The following is a 13,731-nucleotide window of genomic DNA, read 5'->3' as shown; positions in this document are numbered from 1 at the left end:
TGGGGAAAAAACTTCCATCCAGCTAAATTATTAAATTAAAACATGAATTTCTCCATGCTGAAACGTAAGTTCAGTTGTGTAAAGCCCTCCTCATTACACAGGACATGCAAATCAAGAAGAGATCCTGTTGTCTAGGATATTAAAAAAGCCATATATTTCTAAAGGACAAATTTATGCTTATTCATAAAATATCATTTGCCTTTACATAAAAAGCAAATAAAGTCATAGAATCAGTTTTGAAATGGAAAGAGACCTGTCTCAAGAGAGGCAGCGTGGGAGAGAGGCCAGACTGTGGGCTTTGGGTCAGGGAGACCTGCCTTGGTCTCTCAGCCAGTATGTCTCACTTAACTGCATGTGACCTTGCCAGGCTACTTAACATTTCTGAACCCAGTTCAAGCAAGGGTTCAGAAACAAGGACGCTACTACCTACCACACAGGATGGCTGTGCACAGTCAGTGACTGAAGTTGCAAAGTGACATGGTGCCCTGTACACTAGACTGCTCAGGGGTCAGCAAACTTTTTCCGTAAAGGGTCAGATAATAAATATTTTAGTTTTTGTGGACCATAGGATGGCTGTCCCTGCTATTCAACTTTGCTGATACAGTGAAAAACATGCGTAGATAGTATGTATAGAGTGGGTGTAACTGTGTTCCAATAGAACTTTTATTTATGAACAAGGAAATTTGAATTTCATATAATTCTTGTGTCTCAAAATATTCTTTTTATTTATTTCTAAATTTTTTTAGAGTGTAAAAACTATTCTTATCTCACTGGCCATGTAAAAACAGGTAGTAGGCTAGATTTGGCCCACAGACTGTAGTTTACAGACCCTCGTAATAGCTAAACATTTACTGTATGGCTGGCCTTGTTCAAGTGCTTTGAATCTATTAACCCATTAATCCTCACTCAGCCCTTGAAGTAGATATTAGCATCATCTTTCTTTTATGGGTAGGGAAACTGAGGCTTAGCAACACTGAGCGATTTACCTACGATTGCACCATGGTTAAGAAGCAGGGCTGGGATTCAAATCCTGTTTCCAGAATCTGTATCTATAACCTTCGGCAATATTGCCTTTTACATGGAGTGTTTTCTGTGTGTTCTTTATTTTTTAAAATGTCATTTATAGAAACAAGTCACAAAATGCTCTTTGCCATTTGATAGTGGTCAAAGCAAGCAAAGGTGGATTCTGTTACCATGTGAATCAGGAAGCCACCTGCAAATGTTAACTCTTTGCTGCCCAAGGAACTGCTGCTCTTGATCAATTTCAAGAGTCAGAAAAGACTTCTTACATAAGAGAACCGAAAGAAAAAAAATCACTGAAAAAAATTTGTTTTCAAAGGGAAAGAAATATGAGTTACTTCCAGGCAACAGGTAAATGATCTGATGGATCCACTATAGTTTGTTGGGACATTTAAAAAGATTCCACAGAGATCGTTTCAATTTGAGAAAAAATTGAAGGGGTCTTCCTTGTAGAAGGGAAAACAGGTTTTACAGCGGTATGAGCCTGATCTATTATTCATGTGTCATCAGTGATATTTTATGCATGAGACTGGGGTGCTTTGGTACTGAGAGAAGAACTTGGTATCCAGAAAACCAAGGCTGTATCTCTAAATGGCACCAAAAAAGAAAAAGACAGGACTCTGGACCATAGTTCCTGGAGAATGAAGCAGGAAGAGCACAGTGGGAGAACCTGGGAAGCTTGAATTCCAGTCCTGTCTCTGTTCTTTTATTGGCTGTGTTACCTTGGGCAAAGTCCTTAACTTTTCTGAACCTTCCATCCCTTGATACAAAAGTACCTCAGCTACCCTCCCCTTGGGCAAGATGTGAGTGAATATGGGCGAGTCAAGCACACAAGGCAGATATAAATCATACGGGCTTAATGGGGAGACGATCAGACATAGATACTGTTGGGTTTTGTGCCGTTTTGCATCCCTTGATGCAGTCTTCTTCATAATAACAATGAATACTTATGAGACTCCTTGCTGAGCTCCTCGTTTATAACAAGCCTTTCAGGTGCACAGTATCATCTCTGTTTACATGTGCAGAATGAAGCTCACAGAGACCAGGTAACTCACACAAAGTTGCCCAGCTTGTAACTGCAAAGCCCATGCTCTTACCTCCCTCCACAAATCTTTGGTGGACGGAACATGTTTATGACAGCATCATGGCCAGGCAGCCCTTCCTGAGACTCAGGCACTCTGCAGTACCACTGAGACCTGCCTCACGGTGCACACGTCATAGCTCAGATTTGGTACTCAAAACAAACAAACTGCTGAATCGGATGGGATTAGGTTGGGTTGTGCTGACATGTAACATCATAGTCACTAACACTTTTAGGCATTTGCTGTGTGCACTCATTTTAGAGAAGAGGAAAACTGAAGCTCTGGGAGGCTAGGAACTCTGTCTAAGGTCACACAGTGAGGGTAGGGCCAAGATAAGAAGCCAGATCCAACTCTAGAGCCTCACGGGCTCAGCTAGACTGCCCCTCATTCTGTATTTTGTAGTCGTGGATATGCTTCCCTTCCCCAAGCCCTGTTTTAACAAAACAAAGCAAAAAACCAAAACAAAACCAAAACCAAAACAAAAACACTTCTTATGGTCCAAATTACTCTGAAAGATTCATTCTAAAGAGAAAAGGTAGACATCTTTCAGTTTGAGAGGTGCCCTCAACTGTGGTACCTGTGGTATCCGAGTAGCTCTGGTATCCGAGCTGCTCCAGCCCTGGGCTGTGAGTGAGTCCAATTTCCTCTGATTCTGTGATCTTCCCGTTTCTGTGATGCACTTGGCAAGCTGTTGACTGCTGGGAGATGGGTTGTTTAATATACTCTCTGGGTCACATCTGGAAAATCCATGAACGGGGTTGCATGCTGAGATTAAATTTGCATTGTGATGCTTTGCAAGGCGTCCTCCATACTGTTGTCACACAACAGTTAATGAAACCAGTACACTCTCTCCTGGTTCTCCTGTTAAGTTAGTCAAAATATGAGCACACCTTATTCCATCTTATTTGTAAAACAAAGCAAAAACAATGGTCATGCAGGGAGAGAGAGGAAGAGAGAAGAGGGACAGAAATGAATGGAAATGGAATGATGCAAGTTTTAGGATGGTTGCCCATGAAAGTACCATGATACGGAAGGTAGACAGGAGCATTCCAAGTACTCATTTGTACCTTTGACCTTCTGTGTTTTTAAAACTGAAGGACTGTGGATGTTCAGAGGAAGGAGGACACAGAATGGCCTAATAGACGCCAGGTTTTATGTTTCAAACTTTAAGTTAGATGCTCTCCCATTTTATCCTCAAAACAGCCTTACCAGGTGGTGCCTTCCCATTCTACAAGTGGAAGGGCTGAGGCTCAAGGACTTTCAGTGACTGGCCCAAGATTATACACTTAATGATATTGAAGGCAGAGTGCAAACCCAGATTCCAGAGCCCTTGCCCTGGCCACTGTCACTGACCACTTCACATTTGCTTCCCTCAAAGACAGGAAGCCACATTGTAATACATGACATTATAATACATTAGAGAAATATATTATAATACAGTGTGTGTGTTCTTTACATTATCGGGTCATGGGGAGAAATACGTTATAATACAGCATGTGTGTTCTTTGCTTTTTCTTAGGCCAAAAAATGGTGGGAAGTACTGTGTAGGGCGCAGGATGAAATTTAAGTCCTGCAACACGGAGCCATGTCCCAAGCAGAGGCGAGACTTCCGAGACGAACAATGTGCTCACTTTGATGGAAAGCACTTCAACATCAATGGTCTGCTTCCGAACGTGCGCTGGGTCCCGAAGTACAGTGGAAGTAAGTGCATCTGGGGACGTGCTCGTGGCTGGCAGGCTGGCACGGGGTCCAGGCACAAAAGTCACGTTGCATGGTGTTTCTCCTGTCTAGTTCTGATGAAGGACCGCTGCAAGCTGTTCTGCAGGGTGGCGGGGAACACGGCCTACTATCAGCTCCGTGACAGAGTGGTAGATGGAACTCCGTGTGGCCAGGACACCAACGACATCTGTGTCCAAGGCCTTTGCCGGGTGAGTCCCAGATGGCGATTTCTTCACTGTGTTGTCTTGCTGCCAAGCTGTGATGTGTGGCTTCCTTGATAGAATAGCAGCTGCTAGTATCTGTGCATTATCGCCAGGGCAGTGGTTCTCAAAGTGGGGCCCCCCGGACCAACATCAGCACCACCTAATTCTTTTTTTTTTTTTCTTTATGTTTTATTTGATTTGATTTATTTTTTTATTGAAGTATAGTTGATTTACAATGTTGTGTTAGTTCCAGGTGTACAGCAAAGTGATGCAGTTACATATGTGTGTGTGTGTGTGTGTTCTTTTTCAGATTATTTTCCCTTATAGGTTATTACAAAATATCGAGTATAGTTCCCTGTGCTATACAGTAGGTCCTTGCTGGTTATCTCTTTTCCATATAGCAGTGTGTATCTGTTAGTCCCAAACTCCTAATTTATCCCTCCCAGCACCACCTGATTCTGATGCATGCCAAAGTTTGAGAACCACTGCCCTAGATTTTTCTGACACTCTCTGTGGGAGTCTGAAAAAAAGCTCCCTGTGAAGATTTATTATAATTGACACACATACACACTTTTTTACGATAACCACAGTGCATAAGGTTAAACCCAAAAGCTTCCTGACAGTGAGTTTTGTAGATTGAATAGCTGTGCTCCAAAAAGATGTTATGAGGAAGAGCCGGCCTCACTCAGATTTCTGATTTGAAGCAGGATAACTTCTACCAAAGACATACAGGCAAATTATTCTTGGGAGGGAAATCGAGACTCTTCTGGCAGATGGGAAAGAATCAGAGCGCTGATTTCTTGAGGGCTTGGCACCATTTCCCTGCTCTCACCAGTCAGAACTCATCCCTCGCAGCCAGGCTCTGAGGTGATGTCCTTGCATGGAGTCCAGGGCACATTGGAGCTCCTCATTGATAGGATTTGATTGAAGAGCCCCTATGAGCTTCACCCGCCTCCTGACCCACAGCTACAGTGCGGACTTCCTTTTTAGTCCATGCGCTAGAGCAAAACACTGAGTTTCTCCTCAAAGACTAGTTCATTCGAAGGAACAAAATAGTTGAGGATGTGAACTCTGTCCTCCTGGTCTTCTGGTGATTTCCGGTGTCCTTTTCAGACCCCAGTCTACACTGCTGCATTGCATTAAGACGTGAAGAAATTAAAGAGGCCGCTTAGAGCCTGAGGCCTCAACCTGGCAGCCTGCAGTCATGCTTTGTCCTCCATTCATAGCCTGTATTTAAACATAGGGGATTTCACATAAAATCAAATTTTCCAGTCCCTTTTGAAAAATTGGGGTACGTGAACACTGGGCTCCTATTTTTGCATGGCAGCAGTAACCTGCAGTGGACAGTGGCTGCTCCCTTAAGATGGGTTGTGAGCTCTTTAATGGGATACAGTCCTCAACCTCTCTTTTTTTTTTTTTTCATTCCTGAGCTATTTTTCTCATTTACTTCACTTACTTGTAGACTAGTGCTTCTCTAACTTTAATCTGTAGACGAAGCACTTAAGGGTCTTATTAGCATGCCGGAAAATCTACTCTGACTCAGTACATCTGGGTGGGGCCTGAGATTCTGCATCCTCAACATCACTGGGGATGCCCATGGCTGCTGGTCCAAGGACCACATTTTCCCACAGCAAGGCTAAAGACAATTTGAGTTCCCAACCCTTGAGAGTTTAAAGAGACTTAAAAGTTCTTGTCATTTTGAATGCACCTCATTCAAAGAAACACATTACTTATCATTTTATAATCTCTCTAATACTTACCATGTATTTCAACTGTTTTCTTTTTAAAAGCAAGCTGGATGCGATCATGTTTTAAACTCAAAAGCCCGGAGAGATAAATGTGGGGTTTGTGGTGGCGATAATTCTTCGTGCAAAACAGTGGCAGGAACATTTAATACAGTACATTATGGTAAGAATTTGTTCCTAAGAACCATGAGAAGGAAAATAGTCAAAGTGTAAACATTGTTAACCACGTGTAATATGTAAAAGTATTCATGTCAAGTGTAAAATCAGTCTTGATAAGGTACATTACCCATCTGGCTATAAGGCATCTCATAGTGAGAATTATATTGTACTCCTTTGTTGCCACCTTTTACACCATGCTTAGAGGAAATGAACCAATCTGTGGAATGCTCAATTTCTGCTCAATTCTTTTCAGGTTACAATATTGTGGTCCGAATTCCAGCTGGTGCTACCAACATCGATGTGCGGCAGCACAGTTTCTCAGGGAAATCAGAGGATGACAACTACTTAGGTGAGATGGGTGCCCCCTGCCGTTTGTGAGAATTCTGGTTCTCTGGAGCCGTTGGCAGAGGCTACTGCCTTTCCCCTATAGCAGGTGGACAGCTTTCAGATGTCATGTATTTTCATAAAAGAAAGAAGTTGATCTTGAAACTTGTTACCCTTGCACATTACGCCCTCAGCCTATTGATATAAGAGTTGTGTAATTATAGTAGTCAATATCAAGGAATTGACTCTGGATCTTAGAAAATAGGCCCCAAATCGAATTTTTTTTTCTTTTTTTTTTTTTTAACATCTTTATTGGAGTATAATTGCTTTACGATGGTGTGTTAGTTTCTGCTGTATAACAGAGTGAATCAGCTATACATATACATATATCCCCATATATCCCCAAATCAAGTTTTGAAAGTATTTGCCTTGTAAGTTTAGCATAAAATCATTGCTCTTTTTGAGTCTTTAAAAAAAAAAAAAAATCTGTCCTTTGGGTAACTGACATGCCAGTGTTTTAGTAGAGGTGTTAGTTGACTTAACCAATAGCAGACCACAGGTGGACTTATTCAACATTTCATTATTCTCGGTCATTCCAAAAGGTTCTATACTGGCAATATGTTTTTTATGTCGTTGCTAACATGGCCCATCTTGTTACTTCATAGTTTCTTCATCTTTCTCTCACCATGACCAGGCGCATGATTAATTCATATCTATTCCTGTTCTCAAACCACAGCTCACCAACAACCCTGTGTTCATTTTCAACTGTTTGCTCAGCCCAGTCCCACTTCAGATTATCATTCTGTAAACTTCCATAAGTGATTAGGAAATTCACCCAATTTTTTTTTTTTAATTTATTTTATTTATTTATGGCTGTGTTGGGTCTTCGTTTCTGTGCGAGGGTTTTCTCTAGTTGTGGCAAGCGGGGGCCACTCTTCATCGCGGTGCGCGGGCCTCTCACTATCGCGGCCTCTCTTCTTGCGGAGCACAGGCTCCAGACGCGCAGGCTCAGTAACTGTGGCTCACGGGCCCAGTTGCTCCGTGGCATGTGGGATCTTCCCAGCCCAGGGCTCGAACCCGTGTCCCCTGCATTGGCAGGCAGATTCTCAACCACTGTGCCACCAGGGAAGCCCCCACCCAATTATTTTTGATTAAAAAAAGGACACGGGGACTGGGGTAATGACAGAAAGGGATTCAGCTAGTCACCTTGCACAACCAGACTCTTCTTAGCTCTGAAAAGCAGCACGACTTGCACTCAGATCTAGAAGAAATCAGGGCAGTCTTGCTGGGCAGTCAGTTTTTAAAAGAAATGAATGGACTTTCTTATAATGTCCAGGCAGGGACTCCATGCATCTGAATACAGCCTCTGCAGAGGCTTAGTCCAAACATCTGGACATATTGAGTTAGAAATGAGAATTTGTTGGATTGAATTAGAACCCGTATCTATATCTTGGAATGTCTGCATGAAATCATTTATAGATAAGCAATGATCCTTTAGCCAAGCGTGCTAATTAAATATAACATTTACACATGCCTCTGTTGTAGCATTTTCTGCAATGTCTCATCATTCATTCAGCCAGCCACTTATTTAATATGTGCCAGGCCCTGTTCTAGGCACAATGAACAAAACAGAACAAAAACATTAAAAAATAAATAAAAATTTCTGTCTTCTTAGAACTTCTTAGTGGAAGGAGATAGACAATAAACAGGTAATAGAAGGTAATAAGTAAAATTAGAAAACAGAGCAGCATAAAGGAAATTGGGATACTGAGGGTGGGCGGGAACAGTGGAGTTGAAATGCTTGAATTGTAGCGAGAGACAGTGGCTATCTAGGGGAAGAGCATTCCAGGCAGAGGGAACAACCAATGTGAAATCCTTAAAAGAGGAATATGTCTAGTTTGTTCCAAGGATAGAGGGAGGCCAGTGTGGCTGGAGCTTTGTAAGCACAGAGGAGAGTCCCAGATGAGATTAAACAGGTATCAGGACTAGATCATGTAGGACTATATAATCATTGAAAGGACTTGAACTTTGAAAGATGAGGGTAGCTACTAGAGGTTTTGAACCAAGGAAAAACATGATATAATCATATTTATATTTTTAAAAGAGTACCCTGGCTGTTATGTTGAGAATAGATGGGGTCGGTGGGTAGGGTACAGGGTAGAAACAGAAAGATGGGTTAGAAAGTTACTGCAGTAGTCAAAGAGAGATGTGCTGGCGGCTTGTCCCCAAGTGGGAGCAGTGGAATTGGCAGTACACAGTCAAATTCTGGATATCTTTTGAGGGTAGAGCCATCATGATTAGTGGATGGGTTGAATATGGTGTATGAGAGAAAGAGAAGGGTCAAGGATGACTCCATGGTTTTGACCTGAGCAGCCAAAAGGATGCAGTCACTATCAACTCATTTGAGACTTGTTCCTTATTTATCCATGTGACCACTAGTGTTTTAGGGTCGGAAGCTGTGTCTTTATATTTTTAGCTCCCGATATGAAGCCTTCACATGATATGAACTAAGTACATGATGGCTGAATTATTGAATAATTATTGAATAATAACTATTGCTCATGCTGTCTTCACTTACTGAGTATCTGCCATGTGCTTAATGGGGGGATGGAATTATGATGGAAATATACAGAATCATTCCTTCTTTAAAGACTGTAAAATCTTACTTGGAATCAGTTCTCAGTGGTTGCATCAGCTTTTCCTCACCCTAAATATCCAAATGAGTGGTACCTTTTAAAACAGTTAACAAAGTTCTTGAGGACCCTATCCAAATTATTTTTGGGGGATCCCACATTTCTCCTTCAACCACTGTGCACAATGGGTCAAGCATTTTCCTTCGTGGACTGGATTATAAATTAGAGCCCGTGACTGCTGTGGCCTTACTACTTCCTAATTAAATCCAGCAGCATTGCATGCAGCCTCCTTTATTGGTTAATTTCCTGACAGCCAAACACCATGTTGAGCTGCTCCTTTCTTCTCATCGAAAAGGAGAAGGATTCTCCACTGTTCTTCTCCTTCTTGGAAAAATAATCTCCTTCCAAGCAGTGGCCTCAGTTCAATTCAACTTCATCAACCAGGTCAGGTGCCTGAACTGGGGAGGGCCTTCTGATATCTTTTTATTTCTCACTAGAGGTTTCTTATTCTCCTTGTAAAGAATGAAAGCAAAATTAAAGAAGATTTGTCATCTGGGGCAGACAGTCTGAGGTAGTCATGGCTCTTTAATGGAATATTATGGGAAAATTACCTGTTGGCCAAAGAACATCTCTCTGGAAGCAAATGAAAAGTCCAGGCAAAGATGGCGAGTCACACTTCACCGAGCGTGAAGGTCAAGACCTCAGAGCCTTTGAACCTTACAGTGGTTTCTTAACAAGTTAGGAGGAATATGATGTTGTCATCAAATCTGCTGTGTGTAAATGTTTACTCTTGGCTTGAAGGAAGGCGCAGCAAATGCTCTAAGAAGATTTTAAAGCCCCCAGTTGAGTCCTGCTGGAGGCCAGTCCCAGCTGTTCGGTTGCTAAGCGATCATCATCTGTATACCTCACATTTTTTTTTTCAAAGTCAGTCAAGCCATACTCTTTTCGCATGTGTTGGTGAAGGAGCAGTTTCCAGGAGAGAGGGCCTTTGTAGCAACCAGCTCTGATGGGTGAAATGGGGGGGAAACCAACCCAGGAAATTAGCTCCCTAATCGCATTAGTGGGAGGTTGGGCAGTAGACTGTTGTTTTCAGGAAACTATTTGTTTCACAAGGTACCGAAGCAGAAAGTCTCCATGTCAAAGGTCATCCTTTCAGCATAGACCCCTCCCTCCTGTTGGGTTAAAGCCAAGTTGCACCCAGTGCCACCATGTTCGTGTTTCTTTAGGAGAAAAAGGAGCCATTTCCATGGTGCTTATTTGTCTCCAGGACACTTAGCCCTTGATTAATGGTGGCAGTGGGAAGACAGGAATCGATTCAGTTCAAGATAAAGCAGGAACTCCATTTCACCCGATGACTCCTATCTCCTTTACTACTCACCATCTAATGGGATAAGGAGCATGCAGTGAAGGGTGAAATGCCCCCAGGTCAGCATAAGCATGAGAGGAAGCCTGGAGACATTGGAAAGGAGCCCCAGAATTAACATAGGATAGATGATTGCTCTTTGAATACAGCCAGAACTGGATTATCGCTTAATTTACAGAACTGGCCTTGTGACATCTCATTTCCCCCCTTTTAGTGAAACATCAGCTGAGTAGCTAGCATGCGCCTTCACTTGAAAGAACTGGGTGATTTTTCTGGCAGCACATCCTGCCACCGCCTTGTAAGTGACCCACGTTAGGAGGCAGCCTCAGGAGGCCTGAGGTGCCACAGAAACAACCTCGTCTCCAACCAGTGACCCACTGAAACTCCTATATCTTGCATGGCTGGTGGGTCTCACGCTGCAGGAGCTGCAGGGGAGATGAGGTTGTCAGAGGTTTACACTGACGGGGAAACAGTTATTTGTCTGGAAGCTCTCTGTTCTCCTTGTCATGAATGTCAGGTTCCATCAATCACTTGTTCTTTCGACATCGTTGACTGAGCACCTACTATGGGCTGGGATCTTTCTTAGGCTTAGAAAAGTGCAGTTTTAAATGTTGGCTTTACTTAAAGAGGCTCATGCGGTCTAGCAGAACAAATAACTTAAATTTTTAAAAATCTGTAGCTAAACACATTTGCTTTCAATTTGTACATAAGATAAAGAACGCCTGAATTCATTCACTCATTTCATGGATATTTGTTGACCTTCTTCTTAGAAAACTTTAGTGGTTAACAGGCTCTGGAGACACACTTCCATGATTAGAAGTCACCTGGCCTCAGAAAATATTTTAATAATGTTTAAGTCATGCTTTTCTTATCCATGAATTAAGCAAGTATAAAAGTGTGATGAGGAGACAATGCATTTGAAGGCATTTTGATCTGCCAGCTACCAAATCCTATATGCACGATCCTGTTTAATGTTTGTAACAATTCTGTAAGAAATCCATTATACAGAGGACGAAACTGAGGCTTAGAGAGGTTGAATAACTTACCCAAGGTCACATGAACAGAAAATGGGAAAAGAGTTAAAATCCTTTAAAGTCTGACCTCAGACCCTGTACCCTTAACCACTTCACTTTACTACCTCCATATAGAAGAATGTGTAGCTGACCTGGGTATGAACATGCCTGGGAGTTGAGGTTTATTGGTGGGAGTGAATGGTGAGGTTGGAAGAATAGGTCAAGACAAGATCTGTAAAGATACAGGAAGGTGACGCTAAGGAGTTTTGGTAGTAGAGGGACAATCAAAGGATTTTGGGTCAAGAAGAAGAAGCCAAGATCTTGGATTGCCTGTTTTAAAAGATTATCTTTTTAGAAGCTTTTTTTGCTGTGTCACCACTTTTCTTCCCAACCATTTCAAATGAAAGCATCTTACTTTTACCTCAGGGCCAAGATGGGGCTTATAAGGGTAGGAATTCTGGTAGATGAAGCGCAGGTTTAGGGATCAAATTTGATGCAATTAATTCCTGATCCTGCAAAGAGTAGTCCTTGCATCAGTATAGTGCCCAGCTGGGTGAACTCTGTGCGGTTCCCATGTCCTCGAAAACAAGGGCACTGCTGCTACTGAGCCACAGGGAATATTCAGAGCTTCATTGCAGCCTTCATTAATTTCCACATAAGGGTACGATATCTACCTTCCCCTAAATCCTCTCAACCTCTTCTACGTATGCATTGCTTCTGGTCTACTTCTGGTGAAAGACAGTGCATCACCTGCCATCAGTGAAGGACAGGTTAGGATCTGGAAGACACCTAAGATAACTTGGCTCTTCCCCATCCCACAACCAAGACAGATGTCATTAATGATGCTGAGACATGATGCTGTCAGGGAATCCTGTTCTGCGTAGTTTCTTGAACGGCTAGTGCCAAATGATTGACATTTGTGTCTGGGAGGACACCTGTTTGCCAACCCTGGGTTAAATTTCCACATTCCTTTTATTCACCTAAATACATGGCCTGTGCATTTCAAGGGATCCCTCCCTGCCAAGATTTGCTAATCGTGCACAACTTACAAAAGGTAACTGGCCTCTTTCTAGTATTTTGTTCAGGACTCAAATGTTTAATAGCTCTGCTTTCTTGAGTACCTGCTACATGTCAAGCTCAAAACATGGAAGAGTTCATTATTCAAAGAGCAGTAGTAGTGAAAAAAAAAGATACTTAAAATAAAACCAAACTTTTTTTTTTTTTTTTAATTTTATTTATTTATGGCTGTGTTGGGTCTTCGTTTCTGTGCGAGGGCTTTCTCTAGTTGCGGCTAGCGGGTGCCACTCTTCATCGCGGTGCGCGGGCCTCTCACTATCGCGGCCTCTCTTGTTGCGGAGCACAGGCTCCAGACGCGCAGGCTCAGTAATTGTGGCTCACGGGCCCAGTTGCTCCACGGCATGTGGGATCTTCCCAGACCAGGGCTCGAACCCGTGTCCCCTGCATTGGCAGGCAGATTCTCAACCACTGCACCACCAGGGAAGCCCAAAACCAAACTTTTATAGTAAATACTAGGGGGAGGATATGATTGGGATATGATTTGATTTGATCATGATATGATTGGGATTTTTATCTTAAATTAATCAAAGAGTATGAAAATAAATTTTATTTTTTCTTATATTCAACAAAATTGTATTTTGATTTTAATCATGCCCATGTTTTTAGAATGGAGAATAAGCAATTAATAAATATTTTTCCCCAAGTTTTCCAGTCAAGTCATGTGATAGAGTGGTACATTCTTTGCTTAAAGTTTGAATTTGACAGTAAAATCTGAAAATGAGTCATTTTTTAAAAAGCTTCCTGAGGTTTTTATCCACTTTCCCAATAGTCTCTCTTGACACTTGGATAAGTAAATTATTCCTTCTGAAGCAGCTGTCATCTCATCTTCTTTGTCCATTTTTATTTCCTTTTCTTAAATGTCTAACTGGTCTAACTCTGTCATGTTCTCAGTTGGCCAGTGTTCTGGCACTTGACTCAAGCTGTTCTCCAACATTACTTGTTCAGCTTCACTGATTGTTTCATCTTTTGCAAGATTCACAGTAGATTCATTCATTCTTCCCCCAAAAAACTATTTTTGAGCATCTACCATGTGTTCTTTCAGAAGCTGAGACATAGCTGTGAATAAAACAGTCCAAAAATCCTTGCTTACATTCCTGTTTGGGGAGAGAGAGCATAAACAAAGAGATATGGAGAAAAATTAAGGTGGGAAATGGGATAGGAAGTATGAAATCTGTGCTGCCAATGGGAGGAGCTTGCAGTTTTAAAAACAGTGATCCAGGTAGGTTTTACCATGTAAAAAATTATCTCAAAATCTAGTGGCTTACAACAACAAGTATATACAATATCCCAGTTTCTGTGTGTCAGGAATCTGGGAGCAGCATAGCTGGGTGTTTCAGGCTTGAGGTCTCTCCTAAAGTGGCTGTGAAGACTTCAGTTAGGGCTCTGATCCTAT

General features: G+C 42.0%; 1 protein-coding gene across 2 annotated transcripts in view; it reads left to right on the top strand.

The window, feature by feature from the left end:
• Positions 1–13,731, top strand: part of ADAMTS9 (ADAM metallopeptidase with thrombospondin type 1 motif 9) — a 169,695-nt gene that overhangs the window by 51,279 nt on the left and 104,685 nt on the right. For both annotated transcript variants that reach the window (XM_036868421.1, XM_036868422.1), the window contains 4 exons: positions 3,622–3,803; positions 3,894–4,030; positions 5,815–5,932; positions 6,182–6,277. In XM_036868421.1, the coding sequence (XP_036724316.1) occupies positions 3,622–3,803; positions 3,894–4,030; positions 5,815–5,932; positions 6,182–6,277 (533 nt within the window). The remainder of the gene's footprint in view (positions 1–3,621; positions 3,804–3,893; positions 4,031–5,814; positions 5,933–6,181; positions 6,278–13,731) is intronic.

Source organism: Balaenoptera musculus, chromosome 11 (genome assembly GCF_009873245.2).
Source record: "Balaenoptera musculus isolate JJ_BM4_2016_0621 chromosome 11, mBalMus1.pri.v3, whole genome shotgun sequence".
In the NCBI taxonomy this organism is placed as follows: Eukaryota; Metazoa; Chordata; class Mammalia; order Artiodactyla; family Balaenopteridae; genus Balaenoptera; species Balaenoptera musculus.
Note: the sequence above shows the minus strand (reverse complement) of the source record. Positions and strands in the feature narration are given on the sequence as shown.